This window comes from Gopherus evgoodei, chromosome 2 (assembly GCF_007399415.2).
Source record: "Gopherus evgoodei ecotype Sinaloan lineage chromosome 2, rGopEvg1_v1.p, whole genome shotgun sequence".
In the NCBI taxonomy this organism is placed as follows: Eukaryota; Metazoa; Chordata; order Testudines; family Testudinidae; genus Gopherus; species Gopherus evgoodei.
The window spans coordinates 169,047,912-169,072,934 of NC_044323.1; the positions used below are offsets into that span (position 1 = coordinate 169,047,912).

The 25,023-nt window shown below is 45.5% G+C and overlaps 1 protein-coding gene across 2 annotated transcripts in view; it reads left to right on the top strand.

Annotated features, from left to right (window-relative positions):
- The window catches only part of LOC115646424 (cadherin-6), a 133,029-nt gene that overhangs the window by 86,720 nt on the left and 21,286 nt on the right, over positions 1 to 25,023 (top strand). For both annotated transcript variants that reach the window (XM_030552227.1, XM_030552228.1), the window contains 5 exons: positions 8,575 to 8,869; positions 11,327 to 11,446; positions 20,514 to 20,681; positions 22,329 to 22,516; positions 24,667 to 24,920. In XM_030552227.1, coding sequence (XP_030408087.1) covers positions 8,575 to 8,869; positions 11,327 to 11,446; positions 20,514 to 20,681; positions 22,329 to 22,516; positions 24,667 to 24,920 — 1,025 coding nt within the window. The remainder of the gene's footprint in view (positions 1 to 8,574; positions 8,870 to 11,326; positions 11,447 to 20,513; positions 20,682 to 22,328; positions 22,517 to 24,666; positions 24,921 to 25,023) is intronic.

Here is a 25,023-nt window from a genome sequence, read left to right on the forward strand (position 1 = left end):
AACCCACAATCTACAGTGGATGCATGTCACGGGATATTCCTCGAGTGATCTGATTGGCAGTTGTTTTAGCAATCCCTGTTTGGCTCCTTGATCCTATAGAAGCTCATGGGGCATAATACAAAGTGTCCAGGCAACAATGTAGATCCTTAGCTCATTGCCATGACTGCCCTGCTTCTCTGTTTCTGAACTCCCAGTATTGACTTTGGCTCTGACTTGGATTCTGACTCTTGATCAACCCCTGGGATCCCAATACTGAATCTGATATCTGGTACTGACCCTCAACCTGATTCCTGACTCTATCTCCAGCTCTAACACTCAGCTTGATACCAGATTCTGATTCTGGCTTGATCCTCAGCTTGGCTCTGACCCTGATACTGGGTCTGACCCCTGGCTTCAGTTCCTGGCTCCCAAAATCCTGCCACTATTCCTGTCTTCCTTCATCCAGGATCTTGACAGATGTGAGAAATTTGATACAAGATTTATTCTACAGACACATCCCTCAAATTCGTATTATCAAGGTTTTGGGGAAATATCCCAATGTACTGAATTAAACAGATTACTATAGAACTTTTTTAGAATTTTTATGAATGAGATTCAAGGAGACTACTCATAAGAGCAAGGTCTATCTTCAGTAGTTGCATGCAAGATAAGGATAACAGCTAGTCTCAGGTCTATGCAATATGTGTTGTTACACAGACATTGATCTGTTGCACTTCTCAGTCATGTAATAAATAAATAATTTACTTACTGCTTTGCCAACAAACTGGTGTCACTTAATGTTGTGTATTTGGTTGTCATGGTTTTTGTTCCTATGGCAACTGAGTTAGATTATTAGGGGATAGCCCAGCCAGCTTCGGCCGTTAGGCGAGCTCTGTGTCTGTAAATAAATGACAGTTTTGTTAGCTGTCTGCTGTCTGGCCTCAAGTGATTTCTTGCTAAACCGGCTGCCCCCAAGGAGATAACAAGTGACGACGACGGTGGGATTCCGGTGCTGCTCCAGTAACAGAAGGAAGTAGAAGTCAAGGTAAAGAACAAACAAACAAAAAAAAACTGCTTGTTTGCACTGACTGTGAAAGTGAAACTAAAAATCATGGCTACTCTGACCGGGCCACTGGAACCTTTTGATGAGAATATAGTGCAGTGGCATGTGTATACTGAGCGTTTTGAGCTTTTTGTTATTGCAAATGACATTACAGAAGTGAAGAAGGTGCCAATATTCTTAAGTGTTGTAGGGGCTAAAACCTACTCCCTGCTATGCAGCTTACTACACCCTGTTAAGCCTGAGACTAAATCTTACAGTGACATCATGGAAATCCTGGGGTCCCATTTTTCCCCCAAACCACTGGTAATTGCTGAAAGATATCGGTTCCACAAAAGAGGCCAAAAAGAAGATGAAACAGTTGTACAATTTGTAGCAATTTTAAAAAAGCTAGCAGAACACTGTGAATTTAAAGAGATGTTAAATGATTCCCTGTGTGACAGGTTAGTGTGTGGCCTCTACAGTGAAGCTATACGGAAGCGAGGCTCAGCTTACATTACAGAAGGCTGTTGATATTGCTGTCTCCATGGAACTGGCTGCCAGGGAGGCGCAATATATCGGTGCATCCCCTAGGGTGCAAAAGGTGTCACAAGAACCTACCCACAAAACTGTGCAGAGTCAGGAATGTTACCGCTGTGGTAAGCCAGGTCATCAGGCATCAGAATGCTGGTGTAAGGATCTGGTGTGTCAAAAAGGGACACATTGAGTGTGCCTGTAAACAAAAGAAAAAGAGGCCTATGGTCTGGCCGACAAAAAGAGGAACCCTGCATACCCTAGAGCAGACCCAGGATGATCAAGGTGACACCTCATCGCAAGAGGAAGTGCCACTACATGTTTTGTCTTTGGCAGTGGGCTCACGTGAATACTGGGTAACCCCGTTGTTGGATGGCAAACCTATACACATGGAACTGGACACCGGTGCAGCCGTCTCACTGGTCTCCGAGACTGTGTATAAAGAAAAGCTACAGCAGCTTCCGCTTAAGGCAACAAAAACTGTTCTGAAGACGTATACGGGAGAAGCTGTGCCCATGTTGTGCACTATTGATGTTAAGGTGGAGCTCAATGGACAGGCTGCTAAATTGCCACTGTTTGTGGTGAGAGGTAACTACCCAGCCTTAATGGGTAGGTCCTGGCTTGGGAAGATTCAGCCGAGCTGGGCAGAAGTGCACCGGATGACTAAAGAAGAAACCAGTCTAACCCCTATACTAAGGAAACATGCTGCTGTTTTTGGAGAGGATTTGGGACGTATGAAGGGAATCACTGTGACATTGAACATTAAACCTGACAGTCCACCAAAATATCTGAAAGCCCGAACTGTGCCATATGCCATCAGGCCAAAAGTTGAAGCAGACTTGGAGCGCCTGGTCACCAATGGAGTCCTAATACCAGTTACCTATAGCCCATGGGCCACTCCTATTGTTCAAATAGTGAAGAAAGATGGCTGTCTCCGGATTTGCAGTGATTTTAAAGTCACTGTCAACCCAGTGTTGTGTGCAGAGTAATATCCACTTCCCCGCATCGATGACCTCTTCGCAGGCCTGGCGAAGTTCAGTAAGATTGATCTGAGTCAAGCATATTTACAGATGCACGTCGATGAAAAGTCCCAAGAGATGTTGACTATTGTGACTCATAGGGGGCTTTATCAATACTGTCGCCTACCCTTCGGACTAACGTCTGCTCCCACCCTGTTCCAGAGGGCTATGGACCAGATCTTGTGTGGCTTGTCAGGATTTCAGTGCTAGCTGGATGATATCCTGGTCACTGGAAGGAATGAAGAGGATCACTTAAAGAATTTAGAGGCTCCCCCACCTCAAAATGTAAGCCAGCTGCGCTCGTTTCTAGGACTACTGAACTATTATGGAAAGTTCATCTCACAGTTAGCCACACTGCTAAAACCACTTCATGAGCTCCTTGGGCAGAACAAGGCCTGGAAGTGGACTGAAGCCTGTGATGTTGCATTTAACAAAGCTAAGGATGCATTGCTAAATTCTGAAGTTCTAACACACTTTGATCCATCCTTACCCCTACAATTGGCCTGCGATGCCTCCCCTTATGGAGTGGGAGCAGTCGTGTCACACATTATGCCTTCTGGATGTCCCTGCCTGCAGGTATATGGGATCTTGGGGAGCAATTACCACACGGCTGGGGTTCCAATTAATTTCTTTATTAAAAGAAAAAAAAGGAAGTGGTGGGAATTTAATAATGAAATACGATGGGATGGGGTGTATAGGGTGTCTATACAATAGACAACGACGGGGGGGGGGTTCTTCTTATTGAACAGTGTAGGGAGTTCTAATAGTGGGCTACAGCAAGTGGGGTTCAGCACAATGGGATACAGTACAGTCAATAAGCAACTCTAGATACAGTGTGGAAATGCAAAGCGTACCCAAAAGAAATGCAAAATAAAATGGTAGCTTCTATATGAGTTAATAGCTAGATACACAATGTAACACAGTGGCATCAATGTAAATACAAAGTATATCAGAAAGGTGGAGGCAACCAATGGGGTGTTATAATTACAAGTAAAATGTGAGTTACAGTACAACAATACAATATCAATATAAAGGCTGGGTCAAGAAACAGGAGGGGGTGGAGTGAGTAATTAGTGGTATGCAGACGAGCGGCTGGAAGCAGCGAGAGACTCTGAAGCCCTGCAGAGCAAGGACAACGGAGCAGTGTGATGGTGATCTCCGGTAGGGGAGGGGCAGCGGAGAAGTGTAAAGAAGGGCTAGAGAGAGGTTTAAGCAACCAGCGGACACAAAAACAAAGGTAAAAAAAACAGCAAAGGGTTTGGGAAGTTTCACAGGGGGAGAAGCAGCAAGGGGTTTGGGAAGTTCGGAGGGAGTGCAGATGCGGGGGAAAGCAGCAAAGGGTTATAACAGGGAGACACGGAGGAGCACACAGAGGGGGAGATTGGAGCAGGGGAAAAACAGACACGGGAAAGTTCAGGGAGAGATCGGGACAGCAGGAAGGCGAATTTAAGCAGCAAAAACCCTTATCTATCTTAACCAACGACTAGGCAAAACAACAAATATCACAATTCTAAGCAAAGCTATAACAAGCAACTATACGGAGCAACAAAACAGTAAACTATAACAAGGCAGTTGAAACTTACAAGCTCTACAATCTTAACAAACTATGACTTATTAAACTAAAAAAAACAAGACCTATGGTGCACCTTATGCTATGGGAAGGTTACAGAGGGCAGAGTGGTATGTGTCCAGGACCCAGTTCCCAAGGAAGCCAAGGGATGGTGGCTACAGCGGTGGATACAGCTGAAAGCAGAGAGCCCGGAGGCAAAGCCCACAGGAGCAGAGCTTAGCAGCGGCACAAACTTATTTTTAGCAGCAAAGCGCCGCGGAGTTTAAGAGAGGTTTTAAGACACAGACCAAGGTTTAGCTTGAGTCTGTGTGCTGGGGAAACAGAGCCAGCAGCTAAAATAATAAAATAAAAGTATAGAAAGTTTTTACAGAGGGATTCTTACCAGTCCCCAAGGCAGCGGCAAAGGCAGAAGCAGCAGCAACATCAGAAGAGGCAAGGAGGGCTTGGTACAGTCTCAATAATCAGGAGATCTCTCATGTAGCAATTCGTTCTTCGTGGGGGGGGCGTTCAAAAAACGGGGGTACGCTCAAAAATAAAACGAGAGCGGAGAAAGGACCCCCCCAGAACCCCTGGCTGATCAGACCAGGCAGCAAAGCAGGAACCTTTCGGAGGTGTGTTTCAAAAATTTCTGGTTTTAAAGGCAAACTTGGGCAGTTTCCTGCCAGTAATCCTGATAGGCTCCCTCTGTCACAGGGGAGGGGGCACAGGGAAAAAACTGAAGGTAAGCCCAGAGACATGCCTGGACATAGTCCTGTGCAATAGGTGACTCAAGAGCACATGAGGCCTATGACTCATGCCCAGGATCTTAAAAACACAATAGGTCTTGCAGCTCTGGACATTGCCTACCCTACACCAAGCCCAGGCTCAACGAGGTGATAACAGGACTAACCCTTTGAACAGGGCAGTGGTCCCACTTAGCATGCAGCACAAGTGGCCATCCCTTTGAGAAGAGCAATGGCTCTTGTTAAACAACTTAAGGAGCCCTCCCTTTGAGAAGGACAGTGGCCCTGGTAAACAACTTAACAGCCAGGGAAGGGCAGCCACAGGAGAACAGAAAACAAAATGGAGTCTGGGGACAGCTGTAAGAAACAAAATGGAATAGGGGATAGCTGTAACAGACACTGGAGAAGAGAGACCTATTGCTTTTGCTTCACGCACTCTAAGCAAAGCAGAAACTAACTACGCCCAAATCAAACGTGAGGCATTAGGAATTGGTTTTGGAATTCAGAAGTTTCATCAGTACCTGTTTGGGCAGAAGTTTACTCTTCTCACAAACCATCGACCTCTGACATCAATTTTTGGACCCTACACAGGCATTCCCCCATTAGCTGCTAGTCGTATGCAACGTTGGGCATTGTTACTTTCAGCACACACATATGAAATCAAATATCGGAAATCCACTCTGCACTGCAATGCAGATGGCCTCTCAAGATTGCCTTTGCCAGTCAAACATCAAGATAGTGCCCAAAAGGCAATCTTCTACTTTGAACAGGTAGAGAATACACCCATCACTGCTACTCAGATAAAGAAGGCAACTCGCATTGACCCAGTACTGTCTCAAGTTATGGACCTGGTGATGCATGGAAAATGTCGACAAACCTCTCCGGTCTCACCCGACCTTGTTACCTACACATCCAGGAGGACGGAGTTATCGGTCCAATCTGGTTGTTTGTTGTGGGGGAGATGTGTCATTATTCCACTACCACTGAGATCACAGATGTTAGAACAGCTACATTCTGGTCAGTGTGGAATAGTGCGCATGAAGGAAATTGCACAAAGCTATTTTTGGTGGCCTGGATTGGACAGTGCTATTGAAGAGAAGTCAAAAACTTGTATGTCATGTCAGAGTGTGAGGAATGCACCCCAGTGGGCACCCCTACACCCATGGGACTGGCCTGAAAACCCATGGCAATGTATTCAGATTGACTTCGCTGGCCCCCTTGAAGGAAGCATGTTCTTGGTGACAGTAGATGCCCATTCTAAATGGCCAGAAGTCTCTATAATGCAGTCCACTACTGCAGAGAGTACTATCCAAAAACTACGGGGACTCTTTAGTCATTTCGGTCTGCCAGAACAACTTGTGAGCGACAACAGACCGCAGTTCGTCTCTCAGGAGTATCAAAATTTTATGAAGGCAGATGGGATACACCACATCACGTCAGCACCATATCCATCCACTAGTGGATTAGCTGAAAGATTTGTGCAGACAATGAAACACGCTTTGAAATCAGCAAGGGGACAACACTCCATTCAAAAGCGTCTGGATACCTTCTTACTTTCCTACAGAAACACACCTCATGCTATGACCCAGGCATCCCCGGCCTTTCTAATGATGGGACAACAGCTGCGCACTTGCTTTGTTCTGCTGAAACCTTCTGAACCCCGACAAATTGTGCAAAATCAGCAGCAATATCAAGTCATCAGATGGGCACCCAGAGCAAAAGACCGAACCTTTAGCCCGGGACAGCCAGTTTTGGCTCGGAATTATACTTCCAGAGCTAAATGGGTCCCTGCCACGATCATCACTCAAACAGGACCTGTTTCCTACACAGTCCGGACTGCAGAGAATCTTACCTGGCGGCGACATGTAGATCAGCTGTTGCCAGGTCATGCCAGTCCTCAGGACACATCTGCAGTTGAGTGGTCTGACTTCACCTCTTCTGGTGAGACACCGAATCACGAATCACCTGTTCCTGACTGTTCTCCTCCATTACTGCTGGCGGCTGAGATACCCCTTTGCCCCGCACGAGCTGATACCTCCTCACCTGTTCGTGCTGCGGACCCTGAGCCCATAGTACTTTCGGGTGCAACAACACCAGAATTTCGCCGTAATCCATCTAGAGACTGAAGGTCTCCTCATCGGCTGGATCTTTAGCTAGGGCGAACCCATGGTTATGGGGCAAAATAATCCCCAGGGTTTAGCCGGGAATGGAGGCAGTCTATCCTCCTTCTCTAGTCTAGTGTGTGTTTTATTTAGGGGATGTTCTTATTAGGGGGGGAGGAATATGTTGTGTATTTGGTTGTCATGGTTTTTGTTCCTATGGCAACTGAGTTAGATTATTAGGGGATAGCCCAGCCAGCTTCGGCCGGTTAGGTGAGCTCTGTGTCTGTAAATAAATGGTAGTTTTGTTAGCTGTCTGCTGTCTGGCCTCAAGTGAGTTCTTCCTAAACCGGCTGCCCCCAAGGATATAACACTTAATATATTCGCTCAGGTCTTTGGGAAAGTTGTAAGACTGGATGCAATTACAAATCTGGTTTAGCTATAAATGTGTGTTTAAAAAAAAAACCAAAACAAGACTTCAAATATTTCATCCTTAACATATGTTGGTCAGTTTGCTTACTGCACCAGAACCTGAATAGAATAGAATGTCTGTTATTTACGTGATCAAAGATTTTTCTTTTTCACACTTGTTTTGTTACCTTGGAAGTAACAGGAATGTCAAGCTGGTCTTGTCTTCCCAAGCTTTGCTGTACAATCTGTTGGCAGTTTCAGAACATGTTCATTTTGAGCTTTAATCCTTTATCTGAAGGGATGGAGGTACTGAATTGTTAACTAAAACATGCAAAGATGCTAATTAATTATTGAAGTCAGATATCTGAGAGCAGGACCACAGGAGCAGCAGAGATACCATGGTATCAAAGGGGGTGGGAAGAAAGCAGGGTGGAGTGTCAGAGGTTGGGGAATTTCTTTCCCAGAGAATTTCTTGCCTCTTTCACAGCCCTCCAACATTCTTTCATGGGAAGGCTGAAAGGAATCTTTTCAAACCACAGGAAAGTTCCTTGGCCAATTGTCATCCTGCTATGGGTATTTCTGTGGGAAAAGTATAGTTTGGTTCCAGGTGCTTAATAGTGTCACTGTATACAGATAACAATAGTTAAGAAATTGGGCCAAATTCACTGCTGTGTTAAATTCTATTCAACCCAGCTGAATTCAAAGCAGCAGTGCATCTGGCCCACTAATTCCCATCTGAAACTGGAGTCTCCTTGCACCGTGTAAAAAGCTGATGGTGCATTACTGCAGCTTGCTCAGTCATACTCTAGCCTGCACAGTGAAAACTCCCTGAATTTGTATTGCTCACCTTCAGCTAGAGGGAAGCTAGTTTGTTTCCATGTGACATTTCTGTGAGGTTGCCTTGCTTTTCAGCAGTTATGCATTTCCTTGGAAGGGGCACTGGCCACCTTCTTTTTAGGACAATTCTCTTCAAAATAAAGATCTCCCTACTGAAATTTGGCTGATCTGAGATACTGCTTATTGCTTTATGGAGAAAGGACTAGAGGGGATACAAATTAATAATACAATACAAAAGTCAGGTAGACCACTATGACTTGGAATGAATACTGGTAAATCATGCATCATGATGACAGATATAGACCTTAGAACGGTGTCTCAATTTTATTTTTTCCTTTTTTTATTATTCCCATTTCACTACTAGCTGCATTCAGACCAGGACAGAGGAGATGGCTCACTTAAGTACATCCTTTCTGGAGATGGAGCAGGAGACCTCTTCATTATCAATGAAAACACTGGAGACATACAGGCCACAAAGAGACTAGACAGGGAAGAGAAGCCTGTTTATATACTTCGTGCCCAGGCTATAAACAGGAGGACTGGACGACCAGTGGAACCAGAGTCTGAGTTCATCATTAAGATCCATGACATCAATGACAATGAGCCAATGTTTACAAAGGATGTTTACAACGCCAGTGTTCCGGAAATGTCGGATGTCGGTAGGTGTCAGCTCAGTAATTCACTGTCTGATCTGGGTTCTTTTGGGGGATTTGCATCAGCGTTCATTATTCAGCGGTGTGGGGCAGATACCTGCTGTTGAGTTCATTTGGAGTTGTGGAGCATTCAGAATCTCTGAAAATCAGATCCCTAGTATATGGGCTGGACCTGGAACAGAAGTCCTAATGCTGTTCAGCTCTGCTTGTTTATGGTTTAGGGCAGAAACAAACTGGAAAAAGGTGGGGGAGGGACCATGAACCGCCCACAAGAGAAAGTCAGCATACCTCTCAGCTCTTCTCTGATTCTGAGATACATTGTGGAGGGACAAAGGAAATTTAACAATCTTTTGTTTCTCATTGAAGACAATGGGAGTTCTCCATTGCCCATTGAAGTGAAGCCATATCTTTCCACTCACTTCACTGGGCTTTGGATAAGGCCCTCAGAATCAATAAAAGAACATACAAATCAAATTTCAAATGAATGGATTAAAAATTCACCTTTGGAGATTCAGGGGGCCCCTATTTAGAGTTTTTCACACGTTAACATATATTTGTCCCTTGTTTCTTTTTAGAGAGAGCTGGGAGATTGAATAGCAACACAGCTCATTTGTAATCTGAAACAATGTCCATTGAGGGAGAAGCATTAATTAAACAACATCAAGTAGAGGATTAAAATAAACCTCAAGCAGTATGCGAAAAAGAACTAATGGGCATCTTCTCTCAGCTCTTCATGGGGTTTGTCATGTGAATGAAACCTTACCCCCATCAAAATCAGAGCATCCCCTTAACCTTTTACATTAGGACATGGCATTATTTAATCTGTGGAGTGGATACTTTGTTCAAAAAATCTGTTCTCAGTCCCAAAACCAACACTGGTTTGGTACAAGAAACACTTAATTCAGAACTGAACAGTGGTTATTGTTCTTAGAGAGATGGATTCAAGATTCCAAATTCCAGGCTTGTTCAGATCCAAGGTTTTGATTTGACCCATTCCAAAGATGAGACACTGCAAAATTCAGTTCTTGACTTGGGTTCAGATTTTAAATACCCACCAGCATGGGGGTGTTCAGATCCTTGGGTTTTGGTACAACTATACATTTCATAGAAAATATGAAACAGAATTTAACTTTCCTCCAAAGTCTAGACTATTGACCTTTTTTTTTGGCTCCAACAGCAGCTGGAGTTTGTCTTTCCCTACAGTATTGGGCTGGTGTCTGTTAAGTAAAGGAGTGGGCAAAGCAGCTTAGATGAAATAAGAATGTCGCTTAGGTTTTGCCCAAAACTTGAATTTACCCAGAACTGGATTTTCTTTAAATCCAAAAACTTCAGCTGTGTTTAAAAATGTACTTTTTTTCTTTCCTTTTTTTTCCCCCCAAAATTGCCACACTCCCAGGTTCCCACTGGGACCGAAAGGAGAACTGCCAAAGTGTCACAAATAGAGGCTGGTTCTTGAATTCTCAGAGCAGTTTTCCAAACCTAAGATACCCAGCTAGTTATAATAAACATCCAAACTCTGGACTTGATGAGATTCCTCCAGGACTGAATTAAACAGTCTATTCTGGATCGCGGATGTGTTGGCAATAGAGAAGGAGCTGTTCAGTGCTTCATGATGAATAGATTAAATGCAATGGGGCTTGATCTTTTGGCTCCCAATTAAAATGCCCACAAGCGGGTATTTAAAAGGCTTCAGTTTCCCAAAATTCTTTCATCGAGGACATAGCATTTGTCACCAGCAGTCCAGTCCCTAAGCTTTGTAGATCTCACTGGTTTCCCCTGAGGCACAGGGCCATTTGTGCAAACCCATCCACATCAGGGCCCTCCATGGCTCCCTGGCAATATAGCACTAGGAATTCATCAGCTAGAAGCTACTCCTGGGATTCCCATGAAGGGAATTTCCCTTGCACAGAAAAATAATAATAATACTGAATAAAGTTGAATTACTTTTAGAAGATTAGCCACAGAGGTCTTCCCACACCCACTCCCAAGTCCTCTTCATACCCAGGGGAGCCACAGAAGTGGCTGATTATTCCAGTCCAGCTTGGAAAGACAAGATCTATATGCACAGTACCCCATCTCCAAAACATCTCCTTAATAGAAGAGACAAATTACTTTAACTGTCTGTTAACGCTCTCGTGGGCAGGGAGACGGATTTCTGAAAGGCCAGTATCACAGTACCGTTCTTGTTTGTGAATTGCAGTAACCGTACTATATTCAAACCAAATGTTTTCTATAAATGAGCAAGCAAACAGTAGGTACAGGGAAAGAATATTTTTCACCCACACAAATTGCCTTTTGTTGAAATCATTTTAAAGCATTTTTGGCCCCTGTCAGAGTAGCGATCTAACTACGCAAAGAGCAGGAACATTAAAGCACGTCCAGCTGGATAAATGCACAGGCAGCTATACTATAAATTGCTCTGTCCACTGACAAAAGAGTACAAGTTTTTATTTATCATTGCAGGTACATTTGTTGTGCAAGTCACTGCGACCGATGCCGATGATCCTACCTATGGAAACAGTGCTAAAGTTGTGTACAGCATTCTCCAGGGACAACCGTATTTCTCAGTGGAGTCTGAGTCAGGTCAGGAGACCTTATATCTGTCATTCTCTGACAGTGTCTGTAATTTAAAATGACATGTTAAGCCAAGCTAGGACATATTAAACAAAAACTTCAAAGAGATTACATTTTACTAAGTGCAAAATCTGACAAACCCAATAGAGCGATACATCTGTAAGCATGACACCTACATTATTGTAAGCTTAACATCAAAGCCTAATAAATAAATTAGAACTGGATGTGAACTAGTTTTCAATCATTTTCAACAAGCAGTGGGCACGGACCCTTTGCAGAGCCTTAAATTAAACCAAGTGTTGCTCAGTTCAGGAGTTTGGCTCCAGTGAGAAAAGGAGAAGGGAAGGCGGGTGGAAAGATTACTCATGGATCATCATAACAGCTGAATTAAGCTGAGTTTTCTTTTCTTCTTCTTGGTGTTTATTTAAAACTTGTGCCAATAAAATGATTAAAATTATTTTTCTGTGCATCTGCAATGTAGAGAGATATTTTTATGTTAATCTTCTGGGGGAAAATCTTCATTTAGAATCATGATAGAAGAGATGTATTTGGCTCTGCCTCACTCAGTATAACATCTCTCAGGATCCAGCCTTTTTGGGTTCTGTCTTGGGCTGTTGGGGAGATTTTCATCAGAAAATATTGATTTCTCAAAACTGAAACTTTATGTGGCAACATATCTGTATCAATGAAACTTTTGTTAGGAAGGTTTCTCAGGTCCAAGATGGAATTTCTGGAGAGAATGAGAGACACAAACACACACCCAGAGTAGCCCGGGGTGAGTGGGAGACCCAAGTGAGTGCTGTTAGATATTCTAGCAAGGGTCTTTCTCATTTTTGGAAAGGTTTTGGTATCATTCCAATGTGTAACACAAACAAATTTTGAAACCTCATAATTGTTCATAAAATGGAATTCTTGTTTTCTGGCCAGCCCTAATTCTATCCTCAGAAGGGCATCAAGTCAGATAGTGCATGGGGGTAAATAACATAGGACTAGGGGGGAGGGCAGGATTTAGGGATTGCATTAATAAATAAAGGAAACCCCGAGTTTGGAACAAAAACTCGTTTAATCTCACTTTATGAAAAGTGAATGAGTTTACTCATGGTACAAAATTACTCATTAAAGTGATATTCAACAGCTTGATTATTATTTTTAACTCTAGACACACACACCCAAAATTAAAAAAAAAGTTGTCTCTACCCCTGTAACATGGCTGATTTTGTTGTTGTTGAGGTTTGGATAATCATATGTCCAATAGTTTCTGTTCTTCTTTGAGTGCTTGCTCATATCCATTCTAGTTAGGTGTGCGCGCGCCGCGTGAACATTCGTCGGAAGATTTTTACCCTAGCAACACTCGGTGGGTCGGCTGGGTCGCCCCCTGGAGTGGCGCCACCATGGTGCCGGATATATATCCCTGCCGACCCAACCGCTACTCAGTTCCTTCTTACCGCCCGTGTCGGTCGTTGGAACAGTGGAGCGCGGCTTAGTTGTCCTCCACTTCCCTAGCTACTCGTAGGTTCTTCGATATCTTTGTTGTATATAGTTGGAATTTATATAATTACAGTTAGTTTGATAGTTCTTTAGATAGTTAGTGTATATAGTTAAGCGGGGGTTGGGCATTAGCCCCTTCCCCACACCCGATGCCAGCGCCCATGCCCGGTTCACCGGGATTCAAACCTTGCTCGGCCTGCCACAAGCCAATGCCTACAGGAGATCCCCACGACTCCTGTCTCAAGCGCCTCGGGGAATCGCACATTACAGATAAGTGCTGTATTTGCAAGGCATTTAAGCCGAGAACGAAGAAAGAGAGAGACTTTCACCTAAAGAATCTCCTCATGGAGGCAGCTCTGAACCCTCCACCCTCAGCACCGAGCACTGTGCTAGAAGTGCTCCTCCGGCACCGGACCGTGCCGACACCGCTAAGATGCCGCGTCACCGGCCATCTCCGGCGCAGGGATCTGCTCGGCACCGATCTCTCTCCTCGAAACTGAGGAGGTCAAAGTCCTCCACTACCTCTGTGCCCTCTGCGCCGCAGACACAGCCTCGTTCGGACTGCCCGGCACCTACACCTGCCGCGGCACTGACTGCTGCGGTACTGTCGACTCCGGTCCTGCCTCAACCCCCAGCACCGCGGGTGCGGGTATTACACTTGATAAGCAAGCCAGCCCTAATGAGACCGCCTTCAGTCGACCCGGCAGGTCAGCACCGATCACGATCCAGGTCCCGACGCCATTCACAGTCTCATCGACGATCATGGTCCCGACGCCGCTCTCCTCTTCAGTACCGGTCATACTCACAGCATAGATCGACGTCTCGGCCTCCAGCTCGGTAGTCTCGTTACCGCTCCAGCTCTCGGCACCGCTCCCGACACCAGGGCTCTCGCAGCCGTTCCCAACACAGACCTTCGAGATCCAGGTCAACCTCCCAGCACCGTGCAGATTGCAGGTCCCGATCTCGTTCTCGGTACCGGTATGGCTCCAGGTACCAATACCCAGTGCCGAGGAGATCAGCAACGGTGAGAGAGAAGGACTCTTACCAGGGTCTTTCAGCTCCTCCCTGGCCGTCCCGGCACCCATCCATGTCTTCGCAGGTGGACAGTTCGTACGCCCAGGACAGAGACTCCAATGTACCCGCCAGGATATTCCACGAGCTCCAGGCCCAAGATCATGGCCCTCACCAGTGGGCATTCTGGACACCTTGGGCATATCATCAGGCTCAAGGTGCACATCCAGGCCCATCTCGCTCTGCCACATCGGAGCACCGAGTGCCAGAAGCCACTATAAGCCGACCTCCTTCTTCTACTTCGAAGGAAGTGCCGGTCCAGCCACAAGACTCCCAGATCCCAAAGGAGACAGAGGCTGGCCACCAAGAAGAGGCCTCAACTGACCCACTTGTCCCTGGTCTCTCCTCATCCTCCTCCCTTAATGAGGCGGTAGCCGGAACATCATCTGTAAGCCCTCCGCCAATTGACCTGAGGGCCCATCAGGACCTCCTCAGGCATGTGGCACTAAATATGAACTTGCAAGTCGAGGAGGTCCTGGAGGTAGAGGACCCAGTGGTGGACATTTTATCATCTGTTGCCCCCACGAGAGTGGCCCTCCCCTTTATCCAGACGATTCAGGCCAATGCCAACACGATCTGGCAGTCTCTGGCCTCTATCCCACCTGCTGCCCGGGGAGTGGAACGTAAATATATGGTGCCCTCCAAGGGCTACGAATACTTATATGTCCATCCTCCTCCCTGCTCACTCGTTGTCTAGTCGGTCAATGAGAAAGAACGCCATGGCCAGCAGGCCCCAGCCCCGAAATCAAAGGAAGCGAGGCGCATGGACTTGCTGGGGCGCAAAGTCTACTCTGCAGGTGCACTCCAACTCCACATGGCTAATCAGCAAGCCCTCCTTAGCCGCTGTAACTATAATACCTGGGCGGCGGCAGACAAGTTTAAAGAGTTACTCCTGCAAGACTCCCGGCAGGAATTTGCGGCCCTCCTGGACGAAGGAAAAAAGGTGGCTAGAACTTCCCTCCAGGCTTCCTTGGATGCAGCGGACTCTGCAGCCAGGACCCTAGCCTCCAGAGTTACTATGAGACGTATCTCATGGCTGCAAGTCTCAGGCCTTCCCCCGGAGCTCTAACATACAATCCAGGACCTCCCCTTTGAAGGGCAAGGCCTTTTCTCCAAAAAGACAGACCCTAGGCTGCAAAGCCTAAAAGATAACAGGGTCATTATGCGCTCACTGGGCATGCACACGCCAGTGACTCAGTGCAGGCCGTTCCGCCCCCAGCCACACCGCTCTTACCCTCAGCCCAGGCTGAGACAGGACTTTGCCAGAAGGCGGGGTAGAATCGGTCGTCAGAGGCAGTCAGGCACCCAAGGGGGCCAGAACCAAGGTCCCTCCAAACCATCCACAGGGCCAAAACCCACCTTTTGAAGGTGCGCCCGAGGATGAAGTACCAGTTTCATTAAAGGTTCCATTCCCTCCTTTCTCCAACCGCCTCTCCCTTTTCCTCCCTGCGTGGTCCCAGCTAACGTCAGATCGTTGGGTCTCACGCACGCTGGAATTTGGGTATCACCTCCAATTTATTTCACGCCCCCTCTTCCACTTCCCTTCCTCGTCCCTCTTCAGGGACCCCTGTTGCAAGCAATTCCTCCTTCAGGAGGTGCAGACGCTCCTTGCCAAAGGAGCCATAGAGGAGATACCAAAACACGAAAGGGGAACAGGGTTTTACTCCCTCTACTTCCTAATCCCCAAGGCAAAGGGGGGTCTCAGACCTATCCTGGATCTGCGGGAACTCAACAAATTCATCATAAAGTTGAAGTTCTGCATGGTATCCCTGGGGACCATCATCCCATCCCTGGATCCCGGAGACTGGTATGACACCCTCGACATGAAAGATGCATATTTTCACATAGCCATCTACCCTCCTCACAGGAGGTACCTCCGGTTCGTAGCCAACCACCAACATTTTCAGTTCGCGGTCCTACCGTTCGGCCTCTCTACAGCCCCAAGAGTATTTACGAAATGCATGGCTGTAGTCACCGCCCACCTCCGCTGCTGTCGGATACACGTTTTTCCGTATCTAGATGACGGGCTCATCCAAGGGACCTCCGAGGCACAAGTCACCCATCACGTCGGCATTGTCAAGGACCTTTTCCTACATCTAGGCCTGATGACCAATGCAGAAAAATCCACTCCTATTCCCACTCAGAGGATAGACTTTATTGGCGCCACCCTGGACTCCAGTCTTGCCAGAGCCTGCTTACCGCTGCCCCGGTTCCAAGCAATGGTGTCCATCATCCAGAGCCTGCAAGCTGTTCCATTGACTTCGGTTCGCACTTGCCTCGGTCTCCTGGGTCACATGGCGGCCTGCACGTTTGTGACGAAACACGCTAGACTGCGCCTCCATTCCCTCCAATCGTGGCTCAACTCACTTTACCGACCAGGCAGAGATGCCATAGACATGATAGTCACCATTCCCTCGAGCATCCTAGGCTCCTTCGAATGGTGGCTGACCCCCTCCCTGGTGTGTGCAGGGCTGCCGTTCCATCCGCCCCAGCCCTCTATGTCCCTGACGATGGATGCGTCATCTCTCAGCTGGGGTGCTCACCTTGGACATCTACGCACTCAAGGCCTTTGGTCGTCTCAGGAGCTGGCCTTGCACGTCAATGTCCGGGAGCTGAGAGCAGTCCGCCTTGCATGCCAGGCATTTCAGCAGCACTTGCAAGGCTGTCGTGTGTCAATATTCACAGACAACACAACAGTCATGTACTATATAAACAAACAGAGCGGGACAAGGTCCTCGACCCTTTGTCAGGAAGCCATACAACTCTGGGACTTTTTTGTAGCCCACTCTATAGACCTCATAGCGTCCTTTCTCCTGGGGGTTCGAAACACTCTGGCAGATCACCTCAGCAGATCCTTCCTTTCTCACAAGTGGTTGCTTCGCCTGGACGTTATTCTTTCGGTCTTCCGGAAGTGGGGATTTCCCCGTGTAGACCTCTTCACATCCCGTGAGAACAGGAAATGCCAGATATTCTGTTCCTTTCAAGGCCTCTCCCAGGGTTCGATAGTGGACGCTTTCGTGATACCATGGACGACTCACCTGCTCTACGCTTTTCCACCGTTCCCGCTCGTCCACAGGGTCCTGCTGAAAGTACACAGGGACAGAGCCCGCTTGATCATGATCGCTCCAGCGTGGCCCAGGCAGCACTGGTACACCATGTTGGTCAACCTGTCAATAGCCGACCCCATCCCTCTACCTCTTCACCCGGACCTGATAACTCAGGACCACGGCAAACTTCACCACCCAGACCTACAGTCCCTCCATCTCGCGGCATGGCTCCTAAGTGGTTGACCCAGGCTGAGTTGCGTTGCTCTGCCCCAGCGCAACAAGTACTCTTGGGCAGCAGAAAGCCAAGTGGAAGCGTTTCTCATGCTGGTGCAGAGAGCAGAACATTCTTCCCGCCGAGGTCTCGATCCCCACCATCTTGGACTACCTCTGGTCTCTTAAACAGCAGGGCCTAGCGGTATCATCATTGAGGGTACACTTGGCGGTCATCTCTACCTTCCACCCAGGGGAGAACGGCCGCTCAGTGTTTTCACATCCTATGGTATCTCGATTCCTCAAGGGCTTGGAGCGCCTATACCCCTAGGTATGCCGTCCCGCCCCAACCTGGGACCTCAACCTGGTTCTTACCAGACTTATGTTGGTCCCATTCGAGCCGTTAGCAACTTGCTCCCTTCTGTACCTGTCCTGGAAAACCGCTTTCCTCGTGGCCATCACATCAGCAAGACGAGTTTCCGAGCTTCGGGCTCTCACGGCGGACCCTCCATGTACTGTGTTCCACAAGGACAAGGTGCAGTTGCGACCACATCCGGCCTTTCTCCCCAAAGTGGTATCAGCCTTCCATGTTAGCCAGGAGATCTTCCTTCCGGTCTTCTTCCTGAAGCCACATTCATCGCACAGGGAGCAACAATTGCACTCCCTAGACGTCCGTAGAGCAATCACTTTTTATATCGAGCGGACAAAGACCTTCTGCAGAACACCCCAACTCTTCATCATGGTGGCAGAGCGTATGAAGGGCCTACCCATTCCCTCACAAAGGATTTCATCCTGGGTGACATTGTGCATCCGCACCTGTTACGACTTGGCTCATGTCCCCTTGAGCCACGTCACTGCACACTCTACCAGGGCTCACGCTTCATCTGCTGCCTTCCTGGCTCACGTGCCCATCCACGAGATATGTCGCACAGCTACCTGGTCCTCGGTCCATACCTTCACCTCTCACTATGCCTTGGTTCAGCAGTCCAGAGACGATGCAGCCTTTGGCTCTGCAGTATTACACTCTGCGACATCTCACTCCGACGCCACCGCCTAGGTAAGGCTTGGGAATCACCTAACTGGAATGGATATGAGCAAGCACTCGAAGAAGAAAAGACGGTTACTCACCTTTGTAACTGTTGTTCTTCGAGATGTGTTGCTCATATCCATTCCAAACCCACCCTCCTTCCCCACTGTCAGAGTAGCCGGCAAGAAGGAACTGAGGAGTGCTTGGATCGGCAGGGGTATATATCCAGCGCCATGGTGGCGCCACTCCAGGGGGCGACCCAGCCGACCCACAGAGTGTTGCTAGGGTAAAAATCTTCCGACGAACGTGCACGCGGCGCGCGCACACCTAACTGGAATGGATATGAGCAACACATCTCGAAGAACAACAGTTTCAAAGGTGAGTAACCATCTTTTATAGGTTATAGGGGGGTGTGGGTTCACCTTCCTCTGAAACATAAGGTAGTGGCTACTGAAGGAGGTAGGAGTCTTCCCTTGATGGACCAATGGTTCTGGTCTGGCAGAGTACATCTTACATTCTTCTATCCAAAGGGATAATAAAGATGAGGGATCATATGCTGTAGTTGGTAGTGCAATGATTTCTTAGCAGAGTGTATGGGGGTGGTGGGGGAAATAGATACAGCAAAGGTTTGATCCTGGTTCCACTGAACTCAGCAGCAAAACTAGGGATTTCATTAGGACCAGATTTTCATTCCTACTGACTACTTAAGAGACCAGATAAATATAGCGACACAAGGTGGGTGAGGTAATATCTTTTATTGGACCAACTTCTGTTGATGAGAGCACAAACTTTCAAGCCACACAGAGCTCCCCTTCAGGTCTGGGAAAGGAACTCCCAATGTCCCAGCCAGGGGTTGGCACCACCATGTTGCACAACGGACACTTGACAAAATTACCAAACTTAGTGACGGACATGAGGGCGGGAGCGGAGGGGGGTGCATTATGTCATTCAGTCATTCAATGTTTTGAAAAATTACCACAGACCTCAACATTTTTACCAGGGACACGTTGCTGACCCCTGGTCCCAGCTAAATGCAAGGTGGGACAGATTGTTTAGCATAAGTAGTTAGCACATATTGTAGGGGCCATTCAAGGTGGCGTGGCCCATTAACACCTCTGCAGCAACAGGACAAAAAGAGAGAATTAGTGGGTTACAGATTCTTGTAATACCTCATAAATCCAGTGTCTCTGTTCTGTCCATGATTTTCAGTGTCTAGCAGAGTTGTGAATTTAAGCTCCCTGGCTCATCTTTTGAAAATGTTCTGCAAGTTTCCTTTGAGGATGAGAACTGATAGGTCAGATATAGAGCGATCACTTTGTGAAAAGTGTTCACCCACAGATGATAGGATATTTTTGTCTTTCATCATGATCCTATGTGAGTTGATTCGAGAGCACAGTGATTGTCTGGTCTCACCTACATAGTCATTATTGGGGCATTGAGTGCACTGGATGAGGTATAGCACATGTTGTGATAGGCATGTGTAGGATCCATGGATCTTGAAAGATGTGTTGTGTGAGGCATAGATCATTGTAGCAGCATTGCATCTGTTGTTTTGGCAGGATCTGGTGCTGCTTTGAGTTGGTGTGTCTGCATACAGATAAATATAAACATTTTGCTTTATTATAAATATAAATTATTGAATTTCAGTGGGAGCTGGGTGCCTAACTGACATTTATGCCTTTGGATAAGAAAGTATTTAGGAGGAGAATTTCAATCACTGTATAAATAGAAATAGATATCATATGCTTGGCTGCTTGCCGCTTTCTTAATTAATTTCCCTGCCATTTAATGTTGCTGTACTGCCTCTTAATGATGCCTTGCTGAAGTTTGCTTGTTTTTGCCTTGTCTGTCAAAATAAAAAGTTGATGGGATGGGGAAAATAACTGAAGTACCTTATAATGAGAGACAACCTTTCTTCCAGTTCAACAAGAGACTTTCCCCACCGAGTTAAAGGGGGATAAATAGTCATATAAAATAACAATGCATGCAAATCACTTTAATATTTTTCTGGGGATGTCGTTAATATTGTGTCTGTCACACAGGCAGCAGCCTGAGATACAATATGACAAGTCTGCAATTTAATATGCCATCTTATAACAGTAAATATTTATATTGGGCAAAGTTTACTGATTACAGAGAGACTGTCATCTTTTTTTTTCTTTTTTTTTATAAATAAGCATTTCTGTCAATACATTACCAACTATGTTCCTCTCCTTAATTCTCACCTTCCCAGGTATTATCAAAACTGCTTTGCTCAACATGGATCGAGAAAACAGGGAGCAGTACCAAGTGGTCATCCAGGCCAAGGACATGGGTGGACAGATGGGTGGACTCTCAGGAACCACCACAGTGAACATCACACTGACTGACGTCAATGACAATCCACCACGATTCCCACAGAGTGCGGAACATTTTTATTTCTTTGAAAGTCTTTTAGGAAGTCTAGATAGGAATTAACATTTTTTCTCCCTGGTTATTTCTTCTGTCATAAACTGTGAGCCTACTGCGTTTCGGGCTTCCACAGAGTGAGTGAGCAGTAGTTTGATACTAGTGCTTAACTCCAGTGGATGGAAAACATTTTTTGGTAATGTTTTCACTGCTTTGCTAGAGCTAGTCTGAGATGAACATTACTAAACAGAAAGCAGCCTTATTTCTTCTTCTCATTAAATGGTACTGCTGGGGACCCCCTATCACACTCTTTGTGTCAGCATGTGTCTGCAATTATTTTTAGAGCAATTTCTGCTTTGTTCTAATGTCTGTGTTTTGAAATATACTAATTTAAATGATTCAGATCTGTCCCTGGAGTAATTCCATTGAAATCAATGGAATTTCCCTGCTGGTGTGCTTCAACATAGTGCTGTTTGAAATAGTACTACACCTCTACCTCGATATAACGCTGTCCTTGGGAGCCAAAAAATCTTACCGCGTTATGGGTGAAACTGCATTATATCGAACTTGCTTTGATCTGCTGGAGTGCGCAGCCCCGCTGCCCGCCCCCCCCCCCCCCCCCCCCGGAGCACTGCTTTACTGCGTTGTATCCAAATTCATGTTATATCAGGGTAGAGGTGTATGTGAAAATGCACTAGGAAATGTTTAGCGTGCACCAGCAGTGTCTACACAAACCAATTAATCTGCAACATGGTAGTGCGCTTTAGAAATTACACCACCATAAAGCGAATTACCCATCTGTGTAGACAAGCCCTTAGAAGCAACAGTCCTTTGCATCATTGACTGATTATAGGTGTAAACTGATTAAAAATCTCGCACACCATTTTTTTGCTTTACCTAACCTTTGCCATTTGAACCAAGAACAGTAGCAGCTCTTTGAGATTCTAGATACTAACAGACAAATATGAAAGCTTTGACTGTTAAATCACCAAAAATGTTATTGAAAGCAACTTGTCATTTAGGTCCAAAGTCTGCCCTTGGCTGTGGGCCAACAGCTCCCACTTAAATTGGTGGACTTAAATTGAAATGTAAGTCTTTTCCCCATAAAGTCTTTTATACATCTTTGCACATGAGCATCTCTTATTGCCTGAATCAATGCTGCATCAACACACACAATGCCAACATTCCCCAAATAACTTCTCTTAGGGGTGTAGGGAGTAGTTTGTGGTGCAGCACATTTGCACTAAAGACTGGCCTAGATTTGGTTTTAATGTCACTATATCACACAGGCCACTGGCAGTTTTCTATATTGTGTACATCTTTTAACATCTAGAGGTTGTTTTTTTTCTTTTCCTATTCCATCTTCAGCTGGCCAAAAGGAACCCAAGATACTGTCTGATATTCGATTGCAGGGAGAAAGGAAAAAAAAGTTCATTGTCATACCAGGGTCTTGTCAGGGAATCACTGACTTCTATTGTTTTGAAACTAAGGAATGGGGTGAAGTTTATTTCTTGCTAAAGACCTGGAGAACAGCAACTTCTTAAATCTATTGATCAGAATATTGGTGCATCCCTGGCTGGCAAGCAAATACAGCTTTTATATCCAGACTCCAAAATACCATGGTCCTGGCTGACTAAAACTGCTCTCTCATTTACTGTAGGCACATACCAGTTCAAAACACCTGAATCTGCTCCACCTGAATCACCGATTGGCAGGATAAAAGCGAATGATGCCGATGTGGGTGAAAACGCCGAGATCGAATACAGCATCACTGAAGGAGATGCATCAGACATGTTTGGGGTTATCACTGACAAGGACACACAGGAAGGAATTATAACAGTCAAAAAGGTACATGTTTTAATAAACTTAATTCCAACTTTTAGAGTTCCTTTAAGAGCCTAACATAATGCACATTTAATTTGTCATGCAGTTGACATTGTTCAGTGATTTACACATTATTTATTAGGAATCTCCTTCAAATCCTCTATACAAAGCCCTTTTACCAAATCAGTTAGGATTCCTTCCCCTTCCCACTCTCCCCAGTCTTAGAATCACTTCATAAAACCTGCTTGCACAGACTTTGAATGGGAAGGAACAGCATTTAGCCCATAAAGAGGGACAAGTCTGAGAGAAAATTCTACTGCCTCAGAAGATTCATTGCAAAGGCTGGAGAAGTGCCCTTTAGCTGTGCTTTTTGTCCCTAATGTGAGTAAAATATATGTGTATATATATAAATAAAAGATTTACTCTACTTATTAGGAAAGTGCTAGGTTGGTCAACAGAAATAATAAATGTCCCTGTACCATTTTGCCTATTTAAATTACCTTTGACCTCTCAGAAGGTGTGAAATTATATATGCTCTAGTAAATCAAAGCACATGATTTATTGATGTACATTTTCCATATAATCTAATTAATAAACCCATTAGTGTACATTCACTTTAAAAAAAACACAGTGCCTTATTAGATCACAATGTGCATCATCTAATAGATTGCACTTTGGCTGTCGGAAAGGATTTGGATAATCTTGTTAATAGTGAGTTATCAAGCAAGTGTGATAAGGTTACAGATATCAACTTCCATCAGTTCAAGTTTAGTCAACACGAGACAGACATTGTGTGGATTTTCAAAACATACACTTTTCTTGCTGATATCAGTATGACACCCGTCATTACTTGTTCCTTAACAAACGCCTTGTAGGGGTATGATCATTGACATCAGTCTAATTCTGTTCATGTACCTCTCTGCTTCTGACAGCAACTTTGTTCCTGTTAGTCTTGTTCAACAAAATGAAAAAAAAAAGGGGATGACTACTCTCTGCCTAAGTTGCTATAAGTACGTGCATATGCATAATCCCCCAAATGTTGTTTCTTCTGTATTTTTAAGAGGACATTAGAACTGTATGATGTAGTCATAACCTATCATAGCATGATACTCTATTTGATAAGTCACCCTAAATCATTTTTGATACCACATGACACAATGTTACATTTCAGTAATTGGCTGCCAATATTTTAGCACAGGGCCCTCACAAAGTCTTTTCCCCTGAGCCTGTGGTACTTAGGGAGCAGAGGCAGGAGGGGAAAGACAGTAAATGTGTTGAGGCTGTTCCAGAGTGAGGAATTTGTTTTCCAATAATTATGTCTCATAATGAGAACGGTCCAAGGAGGCAAATTCATTTGGCAAAAGGGTGCATGTTAAGTGCACTGTTCCTGACAAATATTAAGGGCTAGATTCTCAGCTAGTGTAAATCAGCATTACTCTGTTGCTTCCACTGATTACTTCTGTTGATTTCAATGGAACTACACTTATTTACGCCAGCTGAGAATCTGAACCTTAGATAGTACGTGCTTCAGGGCAAGACTGTGTCTACTCCCAGCTTCTAACACAATGTGTCACAACCTGACTGGGGCTAAAAAAATATGGAGGTATAACTATATGTCGTGCAGTATTATTATCATGTTATAACTTATTTTCTGGTGGCAGCACTCAGAGGTCCCAGTCAGGATCATGGCTCCCGTCTCTTGGGCCTTATACAAACATACAGGAAGACACAGTCACTGCCACAAAGAGCTTAATTTGAAAAGGGGTGTAAGTAGGAAATACACCATTAATCAAACATGAGATTCCGGGCATCCTCCTGGAATTGATTTGAAAATACCTGTGACAGCTGGCACAACCGATACGATGCCAGTGTTTTGTATTGGCTCAGCATAAGTTTGTATGAGTCTCAGGCATAGTATGCCTCTCTGGCCCATGAGGTTTTTGTAGTACACTCCAGAAGTAGCAGGGAGTTTAAAAAAAAACAAAACCACCTCATACCATTGTCTAGTAATAGATTATTAAGAAGGGGGATCCATTAGCTCTCCAAGCCCCCTTCAGTACATCATCAGTTCATTCGGTACATCAAGATGCTGCTTGAAATGGCTATAAATGGTTGGCCCCCAGAAATCTCTCTTTTTTTTTGGTTTGTTTCATGACTCTTATTTATTTTCCAAGGCTTTGGATTTTGAAAAGAAAAAGCTGTATACTCTGAAAGTGGAGGCTACCAACACTCATGTGGATCCCCGATTCCTCTATCTGGGACCATTCAAGGACTCCACCACGGTCAGAATTCTGGTGGAGGATGTGGATGAGCCTCCAGTGTTCAGCAGACCAGCATACATACTAGAAGTGAAAGAAGATGTGCCCACAAACAGTATTATAGGAACTGTAACAGCCCAGGACCCTGATGTTGCAAAATATCCTGTCAAGTAAGCATAGACTATTTCAGCTCACTTCTACTGTCTTTTTGAATGCTTTATATTTGTTTCTATTTGAACATCTGCATGCAAAAAAAAATTCCCTTTTAATAAT